Here is a 24,922-nt window from a genome sequence, read left to right on the forward strand (position 1 = left end):
CTTCATTTATGTCTTAACATTTGACCTCATCCTACAGACTGAGATTTGATAATGTGGCTACAAAGTGATGTCATAGTCTACTATCATTGGCTTATAAGTCAGATATTGATAAAATAACTTTGCAGAGAAGTACGCAAACTCACATGCAGAGCATGCAAAATAAATCTTTGTCAATTCAAATGAGTTGCAAAATACTTTTGAAGAATTATCAACAATGAAAGAAGTCACTCAAAATTGTAAAATCTTGTAACAGAAACTCATTTTATGAATTTTGAGGTCACTTTGATTGAACTTTACTGCTCCAAAAAGAGACAGTATGTTTTTCAAATTTATGTGCAACTTACTTTCTCAACAAAAACCTGAAATATTACATACACATTGGCTTTTTGTCTAAATTTCCACACAAAAGAGGAACATTGTTTAAAAGTTTTTTTTCTCTCGCTTTGTTTTGTTTTGTAACTGTATTTGTTTTTTGTTCATCTTATTTTCAGCCAACTCTACATGCAAAACAGATCAGTTCAAGTGTACCAGCAACAAGTGCATTCCGAAACGCTGGGTCTGTGATGGTGACAACGACTGCCCAGATGGTGGGGATGAGGTACTGTGTGGGGGTAAGTCTTGCTTGTGCTAATTTTATACAGTCAGTGAATACTGTCAACCATATTATCAGTGTCAGCAAAATTGCCCTGAGTGTATATTTGAAAATCTCAGCATACATAGTATTTACAAACTTTGCATAATAGAGAGAGAGAGAGAGAGAGAGAGAGAGAGAGAGAGAGAGAGAGAGAGAGAGAGAGAGAGATGGAGATGATAGTACTTGATGTAAAACAGTTTTTCAACATTTTTAAAGATTTTGACAAACTCTGGGTCAGAGTTACTGTAGTCAATGAACATACGGTGATGCAGAAAGGCATGAATGATTGGGTCACCCTTTCAGTAGCATAGTGTGGTACATCCCTATTGTTTTCTGTGGCAAAGTGGAATGTGATAAAAGGGAAGAGGGAAGAGGGTTTGAGAAGACCCAACTTCATCTGCAGGAGCTTTGTTTGTAATCAACTTGATTGAAACCTCTTCTCAAAAATAATGTTTTCATTTCATAGAGAATACTTGTGGAGAAAATCAGTTCCAGTGTGGTAGCGGAAGATGTGTGCCACTGAATTGGAAATGTGACCTTGACGATGATTGTGGTGACAATTCAGATGAACCTGGCGACTGTGGTAAGTGTCAAAAGCTAACAATTTGTGATAAAGCTGTTTCCTTTTGTTTGCGGCGTACCGGTAGACTTATGATAAGCAGCGTTAAACTGTCGTAACTGATTTTGAATCCGAGAGTGCTGTCTCTACAATGGAAAATCGATAATACTGTTAGTTACCGGTACTTACAATTGGTGACAATTTGCTGTTAACCTCCTTGTCCAAATTGCCTTTGAATTCCTCATATCATTGCAGTGTATCCAACATGTGAGCTCACTCAGTTTGGCTGTGCAAATGGAAGGTGTATTCCTATGACCTGGAGGTGTGATGGAGGTATGGCCAGAAGTTTACCCATTCATTTTGTCATATTTTGAACTTGTTTTATTTCGTTCATCCACTTTTTATTATAATTGTCATAGAAATTTCAATTACTGTAATAATGAGTTATAAGGTAGGATTATCTATATTGGCCAATGAAGAGGGCATTTTAGAGAGATCGTAAGTGCCATGTGCGCCGCTCATCAAAGAAGAGGCTTCTGTTGCCGTGCAGTCAACAACCCAATACTTGCCATATACTTTGTTTACAAGATTGTTACTGTAAGGACTTTTAGCCTTTGCATTTTTCAAAATCAATGAGAAAAATGGTTGAGAATTTGCTGCAAAACTTGAATTGGGAATTTTTTTCCTTATCTCAGTTTTGAGATGGCTGCCATGTTATTTAGCACTTTGCAAACTCAGTTTAGGGGAACTGTTAATTCTCTGGTATAAAAACATTGATGTTAACTCCTCTACAGATTATGACTGTGGTGACAATTCAGATGAAAGGAACTGCACTGATCCTATATGCGTGGATGGAGATGAGTTCAAATGTCGTACAGAAGACAAATGTATCGGAATTGTTTGGGTCTGTGATGGCGATAATGACTGTGGCGACAATTCTGATGAAGAAAATTGTTGTAAGTATACAAGTTGTTTTTAGGTGTTGTGTTCTTCAAACTTGCAATCAATGTCTCACGAGATATATTTGTAATTTCTTTGAATATATTGTATCATTGTGCCCATTTCTTGTCTGTTTGTAGCTCCTCGGCCACCTGCTGGCTGTGACACAGATGAGTTCCAATGCTCAAATGACAACTGCATTTCAGGAAGGTGGCGCTGTGATGGTGAAGATGATTGTGGGGATAACTCGGATGAAGCTGACTGTAGTAAGTAGCACAACTCACAGAGCTTACAATGTACATACAAGAACATGTACGTATTATGCACCAATTGTTCGGTATAGTGTGGCACTCTCAGTATGTTATCTGCTAAGGCAGACTTAAAGTAGACTTAAGATAGACTTAAGGTAGACTTAAGGTAGACTTGAACTTCTGCGCAAACGTATCACAATGGAACTTTAAACCTTTCCCTTTGGAAATCAAGAATGAAAACCAGGGGTCAGGATGCAAAATTCTGGTGCTGAAGACACAACTCACCCAATATTTATTTGAAATTCAAAATGGCTGCAATACAGGTGTTAATGCCATGGTTAAAAGTTAGATTTTCGATTTTCATTAAACTATGCCCATAAAAACTTCCTTTACCGCATTAGCTTCAAAATGAGCACCCACAAGTGGCAGACCAAAAACATTGTGAAAATTGAGAGTCTGAATGTCCATCCTCGAGGCGAGTTCTATCTTCAGAAAGGTAGTATATACATAGAGCTGTCTCTTTATACGATTTCATTGACAACTTTTGTGTGTTGAGTTGAAAAAAATTATCAGTCTTGATTAGAATTTATTTGTCAATAGTAATGTTGGAGATTACTCATACTGAAGTTGTTTGTGTTTGAGGCGAACACTGAGCACTTGTAACAATTGTTTTGACTGTATGCAAGAAACTGTATTTAAAGGACCAGTTATGCTAACTTTTGATGATTTTTTTTCAATTTTTAATCTTAATGTCAATCATAATTTCTTATTCTACTCCCCAAAGCATGTTTGTATACACAGTATTCAGCTTGTCAACTCAGCCTGTACATGTGCAAACTGCATTGTTATTGTTGACAAGTGAATTCTGGTCTGGAGTAGAGTTCAAACAGTGCATTTTACACATATAGACGCCATGTAGACATGCTCAATAGTAGGTGTTTAAACATTATTTTCAGAGTAGGATATAGAATTTGCAATAAACGCATGAAATAAAAATAATGAAAAAATCATAAAAAGTTAGCATTACTGGCCCCTTGAAACTTTCAGAACAGCATTACTTGAAAGCAAATCAGTATTGCGAGATGACTCCTATGAATGATCATGCCGTATCAGAATAATTGACTGAATTGAATTTCAACGAATTTCTGTCTCTGCTGATCTTTCCATCAGCTTCTATTGACAAGACGTGTGACCCATTGACCCAGTTCGCATGCAACAATGGCCAGTGCATTTCTAAACAATGGGTTTGTGACGAAGACAACGACTGTGATGATAACTCTGATGAAGCTGATTGTGGTAAGTATTTCAAAAAAATGCCACAAATAGGAAAAAAATCACTGTATCTTGATATCAGCTGTCAAAGCATATATCTTGTCCAAGCATTTTGATTTCTGGGCAAAAAGTTTTAGAATTTCTGAAAAAAGGCCGCACTTTTTTATCTTCCGGATAACTATGACAAAAGTTGGTGTTATTGTAATTAATTAGCTGAGCGCTAAAAGGGAGATAAAAATTTAAGTTGTAGATATGCTTCAGTACCACTTAAGTTATAAAGTCATTCTTTCCTGAAAACTTGACTACGTCAATCGGTATGAGCTTGCATTGTTGAAATCTTAGAATCATTTTCTACATACTGCATTCTTAAAATGTGGCCAATTAAGGAAGTTTGCCCTTCGAAAATAAAGGACTTCAAATTTTAAACAAATTTTCCTCAAATGCAAGTTCAAGTTCAGTTTGTTTTGGTACAGGGCTGAACTTTTAACCATGCTCTTTCAAAATCAAGAATAAAAATTGGGAGTCTCTGTCCCAATTTTGGTACAAGAGAAACAAATTACGCAACATTTACTGATATTTGAAATTCAAAATGGCTGCCATCCCTGTGTTATCTCTATGGGGGAAAGTAAAGTTCCTGATTTTCACAAAGCTATAAGCCAGTGAAAACTTTACTTACTCCAAGAGCTTCAAAATAAGCCCCCTCAAGTGGTAGACAGAAAGAGAATCGTAAAAGATTGAGAGTCTGAGTATCTGTCTCCGAGGCACATTATTCTTCCTTATTAGAGCAATAGGAACTACAGAGTTCTTTAATCAAACATTGTCAACAATCTACAGTCCTCCCTTTCTCCAAGTTTGAGTGTGAGCGCCACCACCTAAAAGACGCCAATCTTGAAAGAAAGATTTGCAAGAAGTGCAGTTCTATAGCAACGAGATATTGATCTGTAGCAAATTTGTATAGTATAATTGCAGTATGAGTATATCACTCTACAGATATGAATGAATTGCTAATTAAAATATTTTACATACTTTTCCTTAATCTTATATGTGGCTTTCACACATCTGCAAAAGAGAGTGGGTCCCTTCCTTCTGATGGTGGTAATTTGTTTTATCTTGGATTACACCTCATATCAAATTTTCAGCTTCCCCAGGATAACACAGAATTGTAATATGGCCCAGGTGTTATCAAAGTAGATACTAAATCTTGTCCTCCTTGACTACATGTCTGTTAATGTTTTATTTCTTGTGTGTCTTCTGTAACAGCTCATGTTGGGACTTGTAAGCCTCCCAAGTGGAGTTGTGGCCTGTCAACCCGCTGTCTGGAGCCACAGTTTCTGTGTAATGGCAACAATGACTGTGAAGATGGCTCCGATGAAGGTCCCGCATGTGGTAAGTGCACTGTGCCGTGTAATCAGTCAGTTTCTCCTCATCTTTCAAACCGACTTTTGAGTTAAGCGACTGATCTGTCATATTTCTGTCTTTTGACTTGAGTTTCTGGGTCATACGCTTCTGGAAAGTCGGTGAAAGTCCTTGGATTTTAAAACAATCTGAATATTTCAAATCCTCCTTGAAAGTCCTTGAAAAGTCCTTGAGAATGAAATCCAGGCCTGGAAAACCCTGGAACATTGATAAGTGACTCAGGATTTTTGAAAATATGGACACGATCATTTATGATATTGTGAAAATGATCTGTACAATAATACATAAAAATGTCACATCGTAAAAATTATACCTTGAAAATGGTGTTTTGGACCTCAAAGGGCCTTGAAAATTGCTGAAAAAACCTCAAAAATCTTTGAAGTGACTTTCAGTGTATGGACCACTGTGACTTTTCAGAGGACCTGTATTTTCACGGATACAATACAAAATATCGATATTCATTTGCGAATGCTGCTTGTTTTTTGTTTTAACAGATAGGAATGAATGTGAACTAGGTGGCAACTCAGAGTGTAGTGACATATGTTACAACACTCCTGATGGCTTCAGATGTGGCTGTCCAGAGGGCATGGAGCTAGATGTAGATGAGAGACAGTGTATAAGGTCAGGTAAGTTAAGTAGGCTTGATATTTTCAACTCCCTAAGTATCTGCATAAAAAGTGATTTCTGTAACAGTTGAGTCAGTATTGTGTGTACATGCACATTGCCCTGTGGACTAAAAAGCACTTGCCTTTCATGGAGTAAATACTCTTGGGATATGGTTCATGAGAAAATTTTGATAATCGTAACAGAAGATACAAAAAATTAGAATTTGTTAGCTTTTTGTTCTTTTCAATCTGTATTCTGAACTTGATTTTCGTTTCTATTTAAAAGACAAGTAACTGCAACTTTTGATGATTGTTTTTACCAAATTTGGTTTTGCATTTCAACTACAATTTTTGTTCTACTCACCACAACATGTTGAGACACCTACAATTTAGGTTGTCAACACAGTCTTTCTACGTGAAAAGTGCAGTGTTTTGTGTACATATGAATTTAAATCTGAACCAGAATTCACCCATCAACAATAACAATGCAGTCTACACACATACAGGGTTAGTCCACAAGCTGAACACTGTATGTCTCAACAAGCTTTGGGGAGTTGAACAAGAAACTGTTACAGTAGTTGACATGAAGACAAAATTAAAAAAACCCATAAATGTTACAGTTACTGGCCCTTTGATTAAGGAAATTGTAAATGTATTCTTTGTACTGACTTTTTTCCAAACTTGCTCTATGCCAATTCTGTGACATTTTCAGAGGAAGACTTCTGCCGGCAAAAAGGACGCTGCAGTCAGATATGTGTGAACGTGAAGGGCAGCAGAGGTCCGTACATCTGTGATTGCTACGAAGGTTATATTCTGGAGCCTGATGGGTGGTCATGTAAAAGTGTTGGTAAGATTTACATAGAAAACATTTGACACTGAAAAAAATGAGTGAAATATGTGCAACCGCTTCAATGAATGGAACTTATTTTTGTCAATGAAAGGTATTGCATATTCTTTTAATACTTGCAGCAGAAATTGTAGAATTAGTAGTCATATTTGTTGGCTTCTCATAAATACGGTTCAGACAGAAAGTTGGGACACATTTCATTCATTTTATGAATCAGTTAAGTGGCACCTTCTGATTGGGTTTTGAATCCTTGACAGACGAGTTCAACATTGGTGAAAACAATGTAAACATTGCATTCGTATCAACTTTCAAAGGTCTTTTCAAAAGCATGTTACAGATATTTATATCAATGATCAACCCTGTTTCGTGTTCCTGAATTTTCAGATCCGTCTGTCCCGTTCCTGATCTTCTCAAATCGTCACGAGCTGCGTCGCATCAACATTCGCGACATGAGCTACACCTCGCTGATATCAAACCTACGCAACAGCATCGCTTTGGACTTCCACTTTGAGAAAGGGTACGTGTTCTGGACCGATGTTGTGGATGACAAGATATACAGAGGAGAGCTGTCTGCAGAGGATACTAATGCAGGTGAGAGCAAAACAGACATGATAGGAACTAATTTTGGAGAATTACATGTAGGTTCTTTTATTTGTTCAAATTTATCAAAAGTGTTGGGTGCCCTATAGATGTAGCTGAAAGTTGCAATATTACGAATTATCCATAAAAGTCATTAGGGGAAGGCTGCATTAAGTGGCATAGTACCTGAAACTCGAGTTCTTGCCTGACCAGCTTGGGTGACAAACAGAAGACTTTTAATCCCCAAGGTGTGAATGTTCCATAGTTATGTTTATCTAATCCAGCTGGTGCCATTGTAGTGCCATTGTAGGAAAGGCAGGTCTATGAAATTGATCCTCTAGGGAAGTCGGGTATTCCTAAGTTAATGGAGCCTTCCCGTAATGTAGTGACTTTGCCAAAAAAGAAAAGTAGATGAGCTTAAATTTGCTGAATAAACATACATTACTGCGATATCCAATTATTCTAAATTAATTCCAGTTATGTTAACAAGCAAATCTTATGTTGCAAAACCTACACAAATTATCTTTAACACTCTGAAAAATACCTAATAGATATTCATCTCTAATATATGCAAATTTTTTAATGTCACTAGATGGTTCCTAGCATGTTTTGCATACTAAATAAAACTTCTGCAAACAAGAAAACCATGTAACTCGGATATTCAGATATCAATTAATCTTGTGAAGAACACAAATTGATATATTTAAGTATCTTTTACCAAAGAACGATGTTTGATCTCCTTCACATGTAAATTTGAAGTTAGCAGTTGTGTCCACACTCACCGTTGACAACTGTGGGCCAAACCAAGGTAGTTGAAAAATTGGTTTATAAAATTACGGATTGCTCAAAGCAGATTTTTAGCTCCCATAGCCATATGTATATATGGCAATGGAAGCTATTCTTATAGGCTAGGAAAATGTCTGTATGTCTGTATGTCTGTATGTCTGTATGTCTGTCCGTCAACATCAAAAACTCCAAAACCGCTGCACATTTCATCTTGATATTTGGTGTGTACATGGATGATGGGCTGTAGATGAGATTTTGTTCAAATGAAGTTGTCATTGCCAAAAATATGCAAATTAAGTGAAAAAATGTAAAAACAGTCAAAATTGAAAAAACTCAATAACCACTGAGCAGATTACATGAAAAATTAGCATGTAAGTACTTTGGGCTGACATGAAATGATTGCGCCCATCTTGGGTCAGTATCTTGGACTTGCTATTTTTCATGAATTTTTTTGTAATTTTCTCCCATTTTTGGTCAAAAAATCTCCTGCTCTGAAACCACAAGTCCGATTGATTTGAAACTTGGTATGGAAGTGCATAGGAGTGACCTTTCCCAAATTTGGGCAAATCGTGGTGAAATTTGCATATTTTTAGTTTACACGTCCATAGACTCCCATGTATAAGGCAGATCTCCATAGACTCCCATGTATAAGGCCACAAAAATAAAAATTTAGTTTCTCATCGTATTCATATTGCAAAAAGGATGCAGTGACACAATTTTTAGTCCCCACTGATGAAGTCCAGTGAGCTTATAGATTGGGTCATGTCCGTCTGTTCGTCCATCCGTGAGTCCATCCGTTCACGCAGCTTTGATCTCAAATATACATATTTGTCCATAACTCAGTAACCACAAGTGCTGTAACCTCCACAAATGTAATAATCTCCACAAATGTAATATCAACCACAGTTGTAATAAAATCAACCACAAATGTAATAAAATAGTCAACCATTAATGTAACAACCCGCAACCACAAATGTAATAAACAAATTAACCATAAATGTAATAAAACTCAACCATAAATGTAATAAACTTGAACTTGCATATGTGATCATTTGTTTATCAATGCCCTGAGTAAATAATAACTTTAATAAGACTAGTGTAATGTTATTGCATACTTTCCTGAAACTAGGTTTCCTTTCCGAAACACTTTGAGAACACTATCAGAAAACAGCGAGGTACTGATCAAACCGTTAGATAATGGAAGTGGAACAGCAGTTCTAGACACTGATAATTACATAATAAGGAAGCGTCAAAATAACTCGTGAACCAGTGATACCACACAAAGTTTATGACAGATGACTCAGAACAAATAACAGAGAAATATAAAATCTTATAACAGAAACTTACGACACAAAACATGTTGACGAGAACATATATTTCAATCTAGTACAAAACAATACGAACACTACATTGAACACAGTACAACAACAAAATTAGACATCCTAGCATCCCTAGTGAAGGAACAAACTTCAAGTGGGACAACATGGGAATACAGACAATCTATCGATTATTCCACACAATTTATCCACTGAAGACGAATTTGAGGAGATTGATTAAGAAAGTATGGCAATTTTCGAAAAAACGGCGTTAAAGGATCGTAGTCTTATAGAGTCTTCCCCACTCTGGAGTAGAGACTGCACTGACACTCAGATTACAGCTGTGTCTAGCCATGGCCAGTCAGTTCTGTACACAAACAGCGAAACGTAAAATACACTTTCAAATATGCAAAACACACTAAACGCAAACAATTAAGAAATGAATAATGTGTGGAGTTGCTTTCCTTATTACATAGATCAATATTTAAGGGCTAATTCCTCAATTGCAAGGACAAAATAGATTTATTACATTTATGGTTAACAAGTATTACATTTATGGGTGATTTTTTTATTACATTTATGGTTACCATTTATTACATTTGTGGTTGGTGTTTTTATTACATTTATGGTTGATTTTTGTTACATTTATGGGTGATATTACATTTATGGGTGCATTTTATTACAATTATGGTTGATATTACATTTGTGGAGATTATTACATTTGTGGAGGTTACAAGTGCTACCACCCTTCATATATGGTATGATGGGACAGCTTATGACGCCACATATTGTACCTCATTAATTATGCACATATCTAATTTTGAGCGAGCCAATAGAGCTAGAGGTCGGATTTTTGGTATATAGGGATAACTTAGCAAAACAATTTTTTTGACAAAATGTCACATGACCTCGGTGACCTTTGACCTCAAATATACATATTTGTCCATACTCAGTAACCACAAGTGCTACAGCCTTCATGTATGGTATGATGGGACACCTTATGACGCCACATATTGTACCTCATTAATTATGCGCATATCTAATTTTGAGCGAGCCAATAGAGCTAGAGGTCTGATTTTGGTATATAGGGATAACTTAGCAAAACAATTTTTTTGACAAAATGTCACGGACCTCGGTGACCTTTGACCTCAAATATACATATTTGTCCATAACTCAGTAACCACAAGTGCTACAGCCTTCATGTATGGTATGATGGGACACCTTATGACGCCACATATTTTACCTCATTACTTATGCGCATATCTAATTTTGAGCAAATCAATAGAGCTAGAGGTCTGATTTTTGGTATATAGGGATAACTTAGCAATACAATTTTTTTGACAAAATGTCAAGTGACCTCGGTGACCTTGACCTCAAATATACATATTTGTCCATAACTCAGTAACCACAAGTGCTACACCCTTCATGTATGGTATGATGGGACAGCTTATGACGCCACATATTGTACCTCATTAATTATGCACATATCTAATTTTGAGCGAGCCAATAGAGCTAGAGGTCTGATTTTTGGTATATAGGGATAACTTAGCAAAACAAAACAATATTTTGACAAAATGTCACGTGACCTCGGTGACCTTTGACCTCAAGTATACATATTTTTCCATAACTCGGTAACCACAAGTACTACACCCTTCATGTTTGGCATGATTGGACACCTTATGACGCCACATACTGTACCTCAATAATTATGCGCATATCTCATTCTGAGGGAGCCAATAGAGCTGGATGTCTGATTTTTGGTATATAGGGATAACTATAGGAGAGAAATTTTTTGACCAAATGTCATGTGACCTCGATGACCTTTTACCTTAAATATATGTTTATGTCAATAAATAAGTAACCACAAGTGCTATGTCCTTTGTATTTAGTAGGATGGGAGACCTTATGACAACACACGCTTTACCTCATTAATTATGTACACATCTAATTCTGGGCAAGCGAATAGAGCTAGAGATCTGATTTTTTGGCATATAGGGATTAATTAGCAATATAATTTTTTTTTTCAAAATGTCATGTGACCTCGATGACCTTTGACCTTGATTATACATATATATGCATATTTCAGTAACCACAAATTCTATACCCTCCAATTTTGATAGGATATTAGACCTTAAGATGTCACATCTTGTACCTCATTTATTATGCGCATATGTATTTCTTGGCTGGCCAATACTGCTAGAGGTCTGATCTTTTTTCCCGATTTAGAACCATAACTTAGACATGCCTCATGTGTTTCAAATTGGGAACAATGACATAGACCTATGTGCCCATAGATCTCAACATATACACTCCAGTGATACTTCTTAATGACCACATTTTCCTGCCCCATCAAGACTAATACTCCTATTACAAGTGGGGACTATGTCATTGTAAATGACTTGTTGAGTTAATGGTTGTATCACAGTATTCGATATATCTAATTCTGTATTTTTTCCATTTTATATTCTGAATAATTACATTAAACATATTTCACTGTCTCCAGTACATTTCATTTAAGTATTTTCACTTCATGCACTTTATCCCTTTCACACATGTTCAAATATCTGACCAAAGAACAAACACTAAATAGTCCAGGATGGGAGCTACAGTGTCATTGACACTATTTTTATATATATTAATTGAAGAGTCTTGCACAGATTAAAGTGAATAATTATGTACATTTTCTTTAAAAGTTAAATTGGTTTTGATCATTTGATCTTTTTAAAAACTTGCTCCTCTTTTCTGAAGGTCTGACAAATGTTGAAGCAGTCGTACAAACTGGTCTTGCAACAACTGAGGGTCTTGCAGTAGACTGGATAGGGGACAACCTCTACTGGGTAGAAAGCAATCTCGATCAAATTGAGGTTTCCAAACTTGATGGTAGCATGAGGACCACCCTGGTTGCTGGCCAGATGGAAAGCCCACGAGCCATTGCTCTAGATCCTAGGGAAGGGTAGGTTGCAAGGCATTGTGGGAAATTGCTCACCTACATGTACATCTGGTTTGTGGTAAACAGCTGGCAGTGATTAATGTCTTTCAACTCAATCTACCAAATTTACCGATAATGGTAGAGTAAATCCAGAGTCTGTTTGCTCCTGGAAAGTCATTGAAAGTTCATGAATTTCAAGCATCCTGGAAGGTCCTGGAAAACTGATTATCAACCTCACAAGTTTCAAAAATGACAACATGATTAGTCTTGATATTGCAAAAATGACAAGTAGAAATGATATAATGTAAAGACGTTATCTGGAAATTGATATTTTGACATCAAAAAGTCCTTGAAAATTGCCGAAAAACTCCCTTAAAGTTCTTGAATTCAAGTGACACAGACCCTCACTGTAATTTTCATGAACCAAATGAGTGATGAAATTTTACATCTGTGACTAACTGTATTTATTTCAGACTAATTCTTATGAATTTTGTTCCAGATTAATGTTTTGGACTGACTGGGAGAGCAGTCAGCCGCGCATCGAGCGGGCATCGATGGCTGGTGAAGAAAGACAAGTGATTGTGAACGTTTCTCTCGTTGAGGGCGGCTGGCCCAATGGACTCAGTATAGACTATCTTGAGAAAAGAATCTTTTGGATCGATGCCAGGTATTGGTCAATTCACTCTCTCAGTTAAATCTTTCCCCAGCCTTGTATGATTTGAATATGCGTAAGGTACACACTTGAAATGCATTATAGATGTGACACTGTTCACACAAATTTGTTAACTGTCTGAATTTTCATAGGCAATACTCTTCTGTTTTATATGTAAGACTACTTTTTGAAAGTTTTACATGGCACACATACTTCATTGAATAAGAAAATCAACTGAGAATTTGTTGAACTGTAAAGTTGCAATAACCGGAGACTAACTTGATCCACAACAGAATTCAACACTTTTAGGCACTAACAGCTTGTGTACAGTTGATATGTTTTGTGCTGTCCAAAAATGGGTAAGATATAGCCCTGTTTGTAAAAACTTTCTATGATTGACTACTTCATGTGGCACTGCTGTCTCTTTCTGTATTTTTTTTGAGGGCCAAGTTCTTGTTCAACTCCCAGAAGCATGCTGAAACATTCAGCTTGTCAACACAGCGTCTATATATATATAAGGCACTGCTCAGCTATTGTTTACATCAGAATTTTCGTCAAGACCTGAATTCACCTGTCAACAATAACAATGCAGTTTACTCTGATACAGCTTGTGTTGACAAGCTGAATACTGTGTATCTCAACATGCTTTGGGCTGTAGAACAAGAAACTGTAGTTGACATGAAAAACAATACTGGTAAATAAAATATCATCACAGGTTACAACAGCTTCTGACTGTCATGGAAAATCATATAAAACACAAGTCAGCGTCACCTAATGAACTGTCACATCTGACCTTTACCCTTTTCACAACAAAACTGTTGGTACAGTCCTATTGTTTTGTACAGCAAAGGTGAACCTCTGCAGTCAGAAACTGGTGTGAAAGGTTTGAAGTGGTGACAATTTGCAGACAGTGCAATAAATTTCTGATCAGTTGTATTTTAAGAGAGTGGAAAATGGTAGCCATGATGGATTTTTTGTCTATCTTTAGGTCTGATTCGATTCACTCTGCCAAGTACGATGGATCTGATATTCTTTTGATATTGCACGGCCATGACTATCTGTCACATCCATTTGCTGTCACACTCTTTGAGGGTCACGTGTACTGGACAGACTGGAGGAGTGATTCCGTACTGCGTGCCAACAAATGGACCGGGGAGAACGTCACGGTCATCCAGAAAACGACCACGCAGCCGTTCGACGTCCAGATGCACCACAAAACGAGGCAACCTACAGGTAGGGGTAACCATGGCAGCAGATGAGAAATTGGAAGTGAAAAAAAATATCTGTATAACCTGTGAGTTTCAAAACAAAGTCAGAAGTCGTCATGTCTCTAAGATTTCAAAGTTGAAAAAAAAATACAATGCAGTGAGTTAAAAAATAGTTCAGGAAGATGGGACTTCTTTGCACGTAGCTTTTGCTATAGTCCATCTTTATAGCTCTTACCTTTCTTTGTCCTTTTCTGTTCTTTTATCAAACTTCTCTATTCCGATCTTCATCACGTCAGTCTGGATTCATTTTGTTCAAATTCAGCTGTTTCATTCCACAAAGAAAGCGCATAGAATCAATTGATTGTAATCCTGCCAAACTGAAAATTCTGTCAAAGGTATCAATCGTACACTGATTGTACAATAGAATACAGGGTATCTTGTTTATTCTTTAGCCAATAAATTCAAAAATATAAGTGTACATAGAGTGTTGGCATTCCCCTCTGAAAAATACATCTGAGCTTGTTTTGCGGAATAGCACATATTGCCAAACCAGTGTTGCTTTTCTGGTTTCTTTTGTTTTGATCAGTATGACTACTAATTGATAAGCTGACTAAAATTAAGTAAATTTAAATTATATGTGCAAAAGCTTTGTCAAGTTCAAAAAAAGGCTTCCAGGCAGTGATGTCTTGTTTTGACTGTTTTGTCTTTGTTAACACCAGAAACTGTTCTCTCATGGAAAAGTTGCTTTAATTTGTGATAATTTCACCAAATTTAGTACATTTTTATAATCAAAAATGACATTGGCCACTCCTTACAGGAAGATTGTATGTGATGGATAATATGTTTCATTGTTACTTAGTTGTCAATGATGTTATAAACAAATATGGTTCATCACTGAGGATATAAAGTCAAGGCCACTCTAGTAACATCCATGTCCCTGTATCCTTGACACGACGTGCAACACCTAGAATTTTAATCAAAGTCTTCAAGTAATTTTTCTTCGCTTGGTATTCTTTCATGCCTCTCCACTCTCATCTCTGCTGTCACACCTATATTGACATTTTAATTTTGCAATCGGGAGTGGCAGGGTTTGACAGAAAAAAGTTCAAAATATTGGGGTATTTTCACAAAATTAAGATTTAACTGTCAAATCCTATCACCTTTGAATTGCTCTTTTTTTAACTCCACTTTTTGTTTTAAGCGTCAGTAGCTTTTGATGACTTTTTTTCACTATTTCTGTTTAAAATTTCAATTGCAAGTATTTATTCTACTCCCCATAGCATGTTGGAACGCCCACAATTTAACTTGCCAAACACAGCGTCTGCACATAAAAGTGCACTACAATCTATTGTTTATATTTGAATTCTAGTCCACACCAGAATTTACTTGTCAACGATAACAATGCAGTTTACACACGTACAGACTGAGTTGATTAACTGAATACTGTGTTTCTTAACATGCTTTTGGGAGTAGAATAAGAAACAGTAGTTGACATTAAAAACAAAAAGTGTGGAAAAATCATCAAAAGTCAGAACTGGCCGTTTAACCTTTTATTTTTAGTTTTTTTTTTTGAACTCTTTCTAGCCTGTCTCTTTCATCTTGTCTCAGTTCCTGATGTAACCAGGCAACACTCTGATTTTACTCACAGGCATTGTAGCACGCCACTCATCTAGACAACCTGCAGGTATTGCAAAAATGCAAAAGAAAATATGAAAGGAATATAGGTTATGAGTTCAATGGATGACATAATTGGTAAATGCAGATGTCAGAGACATGAATTGCAAAATATTTCTGTACATTATGGGTTTTCTCGCCATTGTACTTTCAAACATGATTGAACTTCTCCCTTTTTGGCATTTGAATCACAATTTAAAAGCCTCAAAATCTCAGTCACACCAGTGTGTCACAAAGGGCCTGTGGTGAATATTGGATATGGATTCACCTCCTGATGTATTTCAAAATTGAAAGTTGCAAACAAAGTCAATGTTACAGTGAAATTCACTAGCAATTGGTGATCTTTGGAGTTTCAGTAAATTTGAAACATATTCCTTCAGTTTTCTAATCAGCAAAGCTATCTTTGTGTCTATTAAAAGAGTTATGGCTACAACTGTGAGTGAATGCTCAGATTTTCAAATGAAGGGTGCAATACCTTGATCATAGAAACATACAGAATTATTTTGAAATGAAATTTGCCACTGCATAATGTCGTCATTCATTGAAATCATCCTTGGTGAGGTTTATCATCATATGTTTGCTATAAACTGATTTTAGCGCTCATAACTAGGCTGGAAATTTGATTTGGTTGTCAAATATTTCTGGACTAATGCCACTGAAATAGTATGTGCATGTTTTCAGAGAAATAGTACCTCCTGTAATGGTGTCAAAGATAAGTGAGGAAATATCTTTTACTTGAGATCTCTCACAGGTCACTTTATGTGTCCATACAGCAAGTATCTATGACATCACAGGTCATTAAACATTTTCTGTGATGTCAGAGGTCAGTGTGTCAATAATGATTTGCAGCTCTCTTAAATGAGATCTTTTACATCCCTTTACTTTTAAAGTACAAACGAGTTAAATTTTGCTGTGAGTTGACTGCTGTTTGAAGATTGTGAAAAAAATGAAGCATGCTTATGTTGGAAAATTTGCGAATGGTTTTGAAAACCTTCAGTTTCTCAGATATTGTGGGATCTAATGTTAGTCCAAAAATGCGTTGTCATGGCTATGGGTGTAGCTGATTGGTTTAGAAAAACTTACCATGTAGTTAAAAACTAAGGTGGCGTAATGATTATGTGGTAGAATATCAGATGCATGGAAGTCATATTTCTATTACCTTTACCATAAAAAATTGTATTTGATTGTTGCTGTCAGCTAGGGTGAGAAATTATAAAGCTCCATTGGCTGTAACTTTTGATACATTTTCCAGTTTTTCTTCTGGTTACAAAACTGTGTCTTGTTTTCTTCTCAAAAGTCATGTCGAACTTTTCAATACAATTATTGTCCAATGGACTAGAACTTATGTCAACAGTAAAAAACCCCATATTTTACACAATATGTGTTGTGTTGACAAGAATAGCCATTTGTATTTCAGCATGGTTCAGGAGATTAAAAAGAAAGTGTTTTTATAGAACAAGAATAGTGAAAATATTATCAAAAGTTACAGCTCATGTATTGTTTCAATAAATATTTTGGCAAAAAAGAATGACTCCCCACTAACATGATTTGTGTTAGCATGTCCCACTGATACCATCCAGTGTTGAATTTCTACTCGGTCTTGTTAATTATTATTAACAAGTGGTGCAAATGTTTTGTAGGCATGCTGAAATAACTTATGTTTAGGGTGCAGTTGGGGGCGCTGGTGTTGGCTGTCATTACAGAAACTTTTTTTCTCAGAAGATTAAGTTATCTAAATTGAACAACATATTTGAAATCTGTCAAGTTTAACTCACCCTGAGTTACAGCGCTAGAAGTCCAGCTTTGCTGTAGAAAGCAATATGGTCATTCCAAAATTTGTTAGGGTGAGGTAGTACATGCGTCAAAAGCTTTTGCTTGAACTTTACCTAGGAAACTTTAACCTGTTCATCCCCAGTTCCCTGTAAACAGGTCCAAGATCACCATTGATAACAATGGGTTTGGGTAAAACCATGGTGGTGAAAGGGCTAAACTATTCCGTTTTGAAATCAAGAATAAAAGTTAGGGGTCACTGTGCAAAATTTGGTACTATAGAAACAAATTACACAATTTTTACTGCCACTTGAAATTCAAAATGGCCGCCATCCCTGTGTTAGGTCTATGTGGAAAAATAACATTTTTGAATACCACAAAAATAAGTTACTCTATGAGTTTCAAAATGAGCCTATGCGAGGGGTAGATCTGAAAAGTACAGTTACCATTTGACAGTCAGAATATCTGTCTCTGAGGTACATTTTGCCGAAGAGATGTTGTAGAATCATTGTATGACATGATATTCAAGCAATTTTACATTTTGTGTCAACTGATTTCAAATATTTTGTTCTGTATAGAGGGTAGAAGAAGCCTATTTTCCTCATACAGCCTTTTGTCAGAAAAAAGTATTTGGTTTCCAGAATCCTAACTAACCGTGATTGAAATGCATTGATTGTAATTTTTTTAAATGATGTTGATCAGCAAAATCTCATAGAATCCAAATTGGAGTAAAATTGTTGCTTTTGCCTTGCTGTAGAATTGCTCTGGTGTGAGTTTCAAATAAGTGTATCTATTGACTTTAGGTGAAATTACAGCATTTTACAAGATATTTGGTTTGGTGGTAGCTATGATATTTCAGGTTTGCTGTGAGGGCAGAGTTTTAGTCTTTGTTTCTCATGACCTAGTCAGTGTTATTTTGGGTTTATAATACCATCAGGAAAATCAAAAAATCAAAAAGTCTTCAGTGGCTTGAATTTTGTACAAAGCTTATCCCTCCCAAACAGCATACTCAAAACAGCATCTGAAGTACCAGTACAGACAGGTTTAATCAGTGAAGATTAAGTGTGTTCAATGTAAACAAACTATTTGTGAATGGGTGGTTTTCGTCAACACCTCAAAATAATGCATTTTATGTTGATGATAAGAGGGAGCTGCTTAAAGGAGTGTAATTTTTCTCCATTCAGACTTTTTTAATCGACCTGACTGCCAGATCATTCCTGCCTTGTCATGAGAACAAAACAAACTGATTGCCCTGAAAGCCAAAGCATGTTGCTGAAGACTGTCTACAATTTTTTTCACTAACCATGTTTTTTGTTGTGTTTTTCCCCCTACATCTCTGGTGATTTCTTTTGTACTGTTTGGAATTATATTTATTTCCTTCTGTCGATGCTTGTGTGCTTACTGCATTTGCTCAATATCCTCAATTGCCCTGCCAACGGTTTCTTCTCCTTCTCTATCTTTATTGTCTCACTGTACCACTTTCTTCCTCTCTCTCTCTCCGGGTGACCTCACACTGTCACTGTGCTAGGTAATAATGGAAATCCGTGTGCCAATGCTGACTGTACTCATCTGTGCGTGATTGGAACATCCAACCAGCCCGTCTGTAAATGTCCACATCTCATGAAACTGGCACCTGATGGAAAATCCTGTGGAGGTAACTTTTGCTCCCTATCACATCTATCATTTTCAGTCATCAGTTCATAATTTTTGTTTCATAATACGATGATTTTTTGCCCAGGGACTGAAGGCAGTATACACAGTAAGGCCAGAGTAAACAAATTCTTTGCTCTGCGTCATTTCAAAAGTCCGAAAGGTATAGGCGGGTAAATGGCTAAAAAACACACAAAAAATTCAATACCAAATCAGTTGACAGTTTTCTCATGATCATACAGCCTGCGAATTCCAGTGTATAATCATATGCTTCTAGAGGATACAATTTACATGCATTTCACTACAATGGTAATATGGCTGCTGTGAGAAAGTATTTTGTTAAAGGGACAAAGTCGGCCATTTTTCATGAATTTTTTTTTATACAAGATACTACTTATATTGTTTGACATGTTGAAAGATACCGAATAAATTGGTGACCATGCATATATTCGACCCCGGTTTTAGACAAATTAAATGAAACCATCAGTATCTTTCAACATGTCAAACAATATAAGTAGTATCTCGTATCAAACAAAATTCATGAAAAATGGCCGACTTTGTCCCTTTAAAGTGTAAAAGCCAAAGCTTTGTTTTTGCAACGGAATATTGTAAAGGATGGAAAATTTCCCGTCACAAAAATAAATCAGAATTTAGAACAGTGCAGTCACATTCCATTTTGGTTCCTCTACAGCTGACGACCACTTCCTGCTCTTCACGAGGCAAACTGAACTCCGGGAATTGACCTCCAGGATGGATTCTTCAACGTCATTCCGTCAATGACAGTGCCGGAATTGGAAAATGCAACAAGTGTAGACTTTGATGCGGTAGAGAAGAGAATTTACTGGACTGACATAAAACTCAACACCATCAAGAGAGTTTACATCAACGGTACAGGGATGGAGACAGTTATCAGTGGTGGGTCAAAGTTCAATGTTTGCTTGTGTGTTTTTCCTTTTCTGCACAGTAGAATATATGCAATAACTTCAACTATTGACTGGCTAGCTTATCTTAATCATGCTTTGGTAGAGTTGATTTAATGTAAACACTAAAATAACTGTTTTAAGGTATTATGTGCCTCAAAGTGAAAGACTTAAACATTTGCTCAAACTTTCCTCAAGGAATATTTCAACCATTCTCTTTCAAAATCAAGAATAAAAATCAAGGGTTACCGTGCAAATTTGGTCCTAGAGATACAAATTTTTACACCAAGAGCTTTAAAATGAACCACCACAAGTGGTAGATCAGAAAAGAATTGTGAAAGTTAGAGTGTCTGACTGAGTGTCTGAGTGTCAGTGTCTGACTGTCAGTGTCTGACTATGTGTCCCTTAGGGGCGTTCTACCTCAATCTCACATATGGCACTCTGATCCTCAAAGAATGACAACTTCTTGAAAGTCTTTTTTGCTTTTGTAATATTTCAGGCATAACTAATCCATACGGTCTTGCCATTGATTGGATATCACGGAATATGTACTGGACGAGCTATGACAGCAACAAGAAAACCATCAATGTGGCCAAATTAGACGGTTCCTTCCGTAACGCCATCGTCAGCACCGACTTGAATCAACCCAAGGCAATTGCTGTCAATCCTAAAATTGGGTAAGTTCCAAGCATCTGCTGTTCAAGATTCTGACAGAGTAAGGTGATTGACATTGCATGTACATCATGTGCTCCACAGATTGGTGAGGGACTTTGCTGTTGTTGATAGTGCAACTTAAGGGTCCGTGTCATCCTTAATCGTGTATTCCTATAAAAATGAAGAGCTTAAAGGGTCCCATTTTCTATATTCATGTATTTCTGAAAATCAGGAACTTAAGTGGCCCTATCATTTATATTCGTGTGTTCCTGAAAATGACAAGAAGATGTCAGGTGTCACTTTTGAAAATATTATTTTTTGCTAAATAAATAAAAGATGCGCAGTAGCAGTCATGGCATTATCTACTGCCAATGTATATCCATTTTGACGAAAATATAGATGAGAGAATTGTTAGAAATGGGATAAAGATTGTTATTAGTTATATTGTAATTATACTTTGTTTTATGGGTAGCATTTTTTTCTTTTCCTGATTTCAAAATGCTTTCTGTCATTTTTCAGAAAAATGTACTGGATTGACGATGGTGAAAATCCACGGATACAGATGGCAAACATGAACGGAACAGATAGAAGCACAATCCAGCCAGTTGGCTCAGAAACCATCAAACCCAAAGGTATGCGGATCATGTCTCCAGAATGTTCAGTTTTACAAAACAAGAATCAGTAACAGCTGTTAATTTATTAATTAGTATAATTCATTCTTAATTGAACTTGGTTAATTTAGATACTTTCTGTCATGAGATAAATAATTTGTGATTATTTTTCTAGCACTATGAAAGAAGACAACAAAATGTGACCTGACATGAGTAGAATGCAAAGAATAAAACAAATTGCAAATATATTGTCCATATTCCTTTACCTGCTAAACTAGTACTTTTAATACTGTGTACAAAGATTTGTAACTATGTATCAGGCTGTATTCAATTTTGTAACTTCACATTATGCTGTAGATGATTAGTAGACATCTGATATTGATGTCTTTAGAGTTGCTAAGTGTTCATGCATGACGCAAATTCACAACAGTATAAAATTTTTGGAGACTTTAACTTGGGCTGTTTGCTATGATATCAGGTTTGACTTTGGATATGGAAACTAATGATATATTCTGGACTGATGAAAGCAGCCACTCGATCCGCAGCGCCAACTTCGACGGTCAGAACCCAGTGACTGTTTATCAGGAGGATAACATCCAGCCGTGGGGCATCGCTGTCAATGATGAACATATTTACTGGTCAGAGAGAGGGAGTGAAAATATCCGATACAAGTCTAAGAGTGACATGAGTGTGCAGGTTAAGGTGCTACGGAACCACAGTCCCAATATCATGGACATGGCCATGTATGACGTCTCTGGACAACAAGGTTTGACTTTGCTCATCATCATGATGTCTATAACCCCTTCTCACTGCAATGGTGTGGTCCAAACTAACTGGTTCCAATTTTAGATATGAGCCTGTGTACAAGGGAAATAGGGTGAAGTTGTCAACGACCGTTGAAATAAACCAATTTTTGTTTATTTAGTCAGCAGCACTGTTCAATGGTTCAATGAAAAATTAGATATCAAAGCTTGTCAGATCAGCACTCCAGTTTGTAAAATACAAACAGCTTCATTGTCAGAACCAAATACTCCTTGCATTTCATCCATAGAGATTTCGGTAGACTAGCTATTTCATCTCTCAGAGCGCTATTCAAAAGGTGCACAATTAGACTGCAAAATTCAGCTTTGGGACGCTGGTGCCTTTAAAACTTTCACAGAGAAAAATCCCTATGCATATAAGCTGTTGAATGTTACAAAATAAATTAATCTGCTTTACAGTTTATCTGAAGTGGCTTTCTTTTTTGCCATATTTTAGCTCCCATTTCCATATGCATACATGCATTTGTGTTCATCTGTATGTCTATACATCTGTATGCTTTCAATTTTAGGGACCAATGCCTGTGAGAAGAGCAATGGAGGGTGCCAGCAGCTGTGTCTGCCTGTATCAGCGTTAGACAGGGTTTGCCAGTGTACTGCAGGGTACATTGTGAGCAAATTACAGCCCTCTGAGTGTGAGGGTAAGCATTGCCTGTTACCATGGTATTAGTAAGCATTACCTGTTACCATGGTATCAATATGTTACCATATGAACATGTTACCATAGAAATGTGTACATGATGCATGAATTTCCAAGAAATTCCAAGTGTGACAACAAATGATCTGTGTAAGATCCATTGTCTACATTTTCCATATAGTAGTGTATACGCCATCATAATCATGTGGCTGATATGTAGAGGGACCACTTCGACTTTGAATATTGGATCTTTTGACCTAGACTGTCAGTTACTTTGGTGTTTATTCAAATATCAGTCCAATTTTGATCAAGCTTTTATTCTACTTTTTCTATACTGCACAGTCTCATAAATTTCATTGTCTCAGAGTTTTAACATCATTCTCAATTATTGACATTGTGTTGTAATTTCTGCCAGGTATTGCTTCGTTCCTGATGTATTCCATCGATACTGGCATTCGTGGAATATCCTTTGATCCAGATGTCAACACTGACGTACTCACTCCAATCACTGGTGCAACGCTTGCTGTTGCCATAGATTTTGATGCAGGTACGTTGATCACCTCTACATGTATCTGTGGTTAGTGTATATATATTCAAATATTCCTTGTAGGCGGATTATCCTCATAACTTATGAATTACTTTGCAAAGTTTGAACAATTGTACCGGTACTAATCAATTTAATCACAGATGGGGGTCCAGTTGCTTCAAAAAGTTATGGATTTCAGAAATTATTAATCTTAGGGGGTGCGTCAAAAACTTATGGATTTCATACACTTGTAATCCTAGGGGGTTCAGTTGCATCAAAAGTTATGGAAGGCCCTTGAAGAAAACTCAGTTGTTTTCATAACAAAGATTTGACTCAGTGTATTAAGAATATGCTGAATCTGTTTCTTTCTTTAAAGTTTTGAAAAAGTCTTACTATAATGACAGGAAACGGCTAAATTCTCTTTTTTTGCAACATTCTTGTGATTGGTTGTCTTGACAGAGGAGGATTACATCTACTGGACTGACACCATGCAAAGTACAATCCACAGAGTCAAGAGAGATTTAACTGGAAAAGAAGACATCCTCACCAATGGGTTGGGCAGAGTTGAAGGAATTGCTGTCGACTGGATTGCTAGTAAGTCTGTTCTCTTTCAATGATGTGGTGTAATCGCTGCCATGATATATGGTAATGAGGGGAAATACTCACTGCCATATAAGGTAAGAATAGTAAAATACCTTATATGGTATTTTAGTTTTTCTCAATACCATATATGGTATTGAGTAACAATAGTCTTAATTTATTATTGCAAAAATCAAAATATTTAATTTTTCTCTTTAGACGTAACATGGAGATAGCGACCAGTTTGAATTGCAAAAGTCTGTAAATTTTAGGTAATTTGTTTTCTGTAGTAGATAGTTTGCATGGTGAGTCCAGATTTTTATTTTTGATCTGGAAATAGAATGGTTCAAAGTTTCCTTCAGGAAAGCTTGAGCTGAAGTGTGAAAGTTCAGAGGTTCATACTACCTTAAAAAACAAATAATCTTGATGTCCTTTCTTTGCTTGTTTTTAGAAAACATTTACTGGACAGATCAGCAGCTGAATCTGATTGAAGTTGCCAGGGTTGACGGCAGTAACCGCTATGTGCTGATCTCCACTGACCTGGATAAACCAAGAGCTATTGTTGTACATCCAGTTAAAGGGTAAGATTAAAAGGCAAATTACTTTTTGTCTCAGATTTTGGAAAGAGAGGTGAGAGATATGGATAAACAAACAGGAAAATAAAACAGCTTAAGAATATTACGAATGGAATAACTTGATAATTGTATAAAGCTGAATGTTGCTAATAGAATAGATAGGTACTAGTGAAAAGCAGGCATCTCATGGAATGTTTTTGTCATCGAGTTTATTTTGAACTAACACTAAATTATCACGTATTTAGGCTCGACTGATAACCCTATGCCCGCACAGAGGAATTTTACAGATAAACATAATCCTATGGGGTCCAGTTGTTTCAAAAACTGCAGGATAGCCCCCCTAAGAAAACTCCATCATTTTCATAATAGAGATTGGGCCCAGTGTCTTAATCATAATAGCAAGATGTGTTTAGGAATATGTGAACGACAAGACAAATAGGTCCCCATCAGTATAGAGCTGTGAAGAAATGTGCTGAATCAAAAATATGGAAATAAATTATTTTTGATGTAAAATG

At 36.4% G+C, this 24,922-nt stretch overlaps 1 protein-coding gene across 1 annotated transcript in view; it reads left to right on the top strand.

The window, feature by feature from the left end:
- Positions 1 to 24,922, top strand: part of LOC139144442 (low-density lipoprotein receptor-related protein 1-like) — a 144,823-nt gene that overhangs the window by 65,481 nt on the left and 54,420 nt on the right. Inside the window, 24 exon segments of the mRNA XM_070715142.1 lie at positions 492 to 611; positions 1,101 to 1,217; positions 1,449 to 1,526; positions 1,988 to 2,149; positions 2,273 to 2,398; positions 3,554 to 3,679; positions 4,916 to 5,041; positions 5,566 to 5,697; positions 6,389 to 6,523; positions 6,908 to 7,114; positions 11,953 to 12,157; positions 12,633 to 12,800; positions 13,774 to 14,018; positions 15,642 to 15,677; positions 18,966 to 19,091; positions 19,779 to 19,817; positions 19,820 to 20,002; positions 20,507 to 20,684; positions 21,181 to 21,293; positions 21,751 to 22,038; positions 22,603 to 22,731; positions 23,143 to 23,274; positions 23,713 to 23,847; positions 24,284 to 24,413. Of these exon segments, the coding sequence (XP_070571243.1) occupies positions 492 to 611; positions 1,101 to 1,217; positions 1,449 to 1,526; positions 1,988 to 2,149; positions 2,273 to 2,398; positions 3,554 to 3,679; positions 4,916 to 5,041; positions 5,566 to 5,697; positions 6,389 to 6,523; positions 6,908 to 7,114; positions 11,953 to 12,157; positions 12,633 to 12,800; positions 13,774 to 14,018; positions 15,642 to 15,677; positions 18,966 to 19,091; positions 19,779 to 19,817; positions 19,820 to 20,002; positions 20,507 to 20,684; positions 21,181 to 21,293; positions 21,751 to 22,038; positions 22,603 to 22,731; positions 23,143 to 23,274; positions 23,713 to 23,847; positions 24,284 to 24,413 (3,436 nt within the window).

The sequence above is a fragment of the Ptychodera flava genome, chromosome 11, assembly GCF_041260155.1.
Source record: "Ptychodera flava strain L36383 chromosome 11, AS_Pfla_20210202, whole genome shotgun sequence".
NCBI classification, from domain to species: domain Eukaryota; kingdom Metazoa; phylum Hemichordata; class Enteropneusta; family Ptychoderidae; genus Ptychodera; species Ptychodera flava.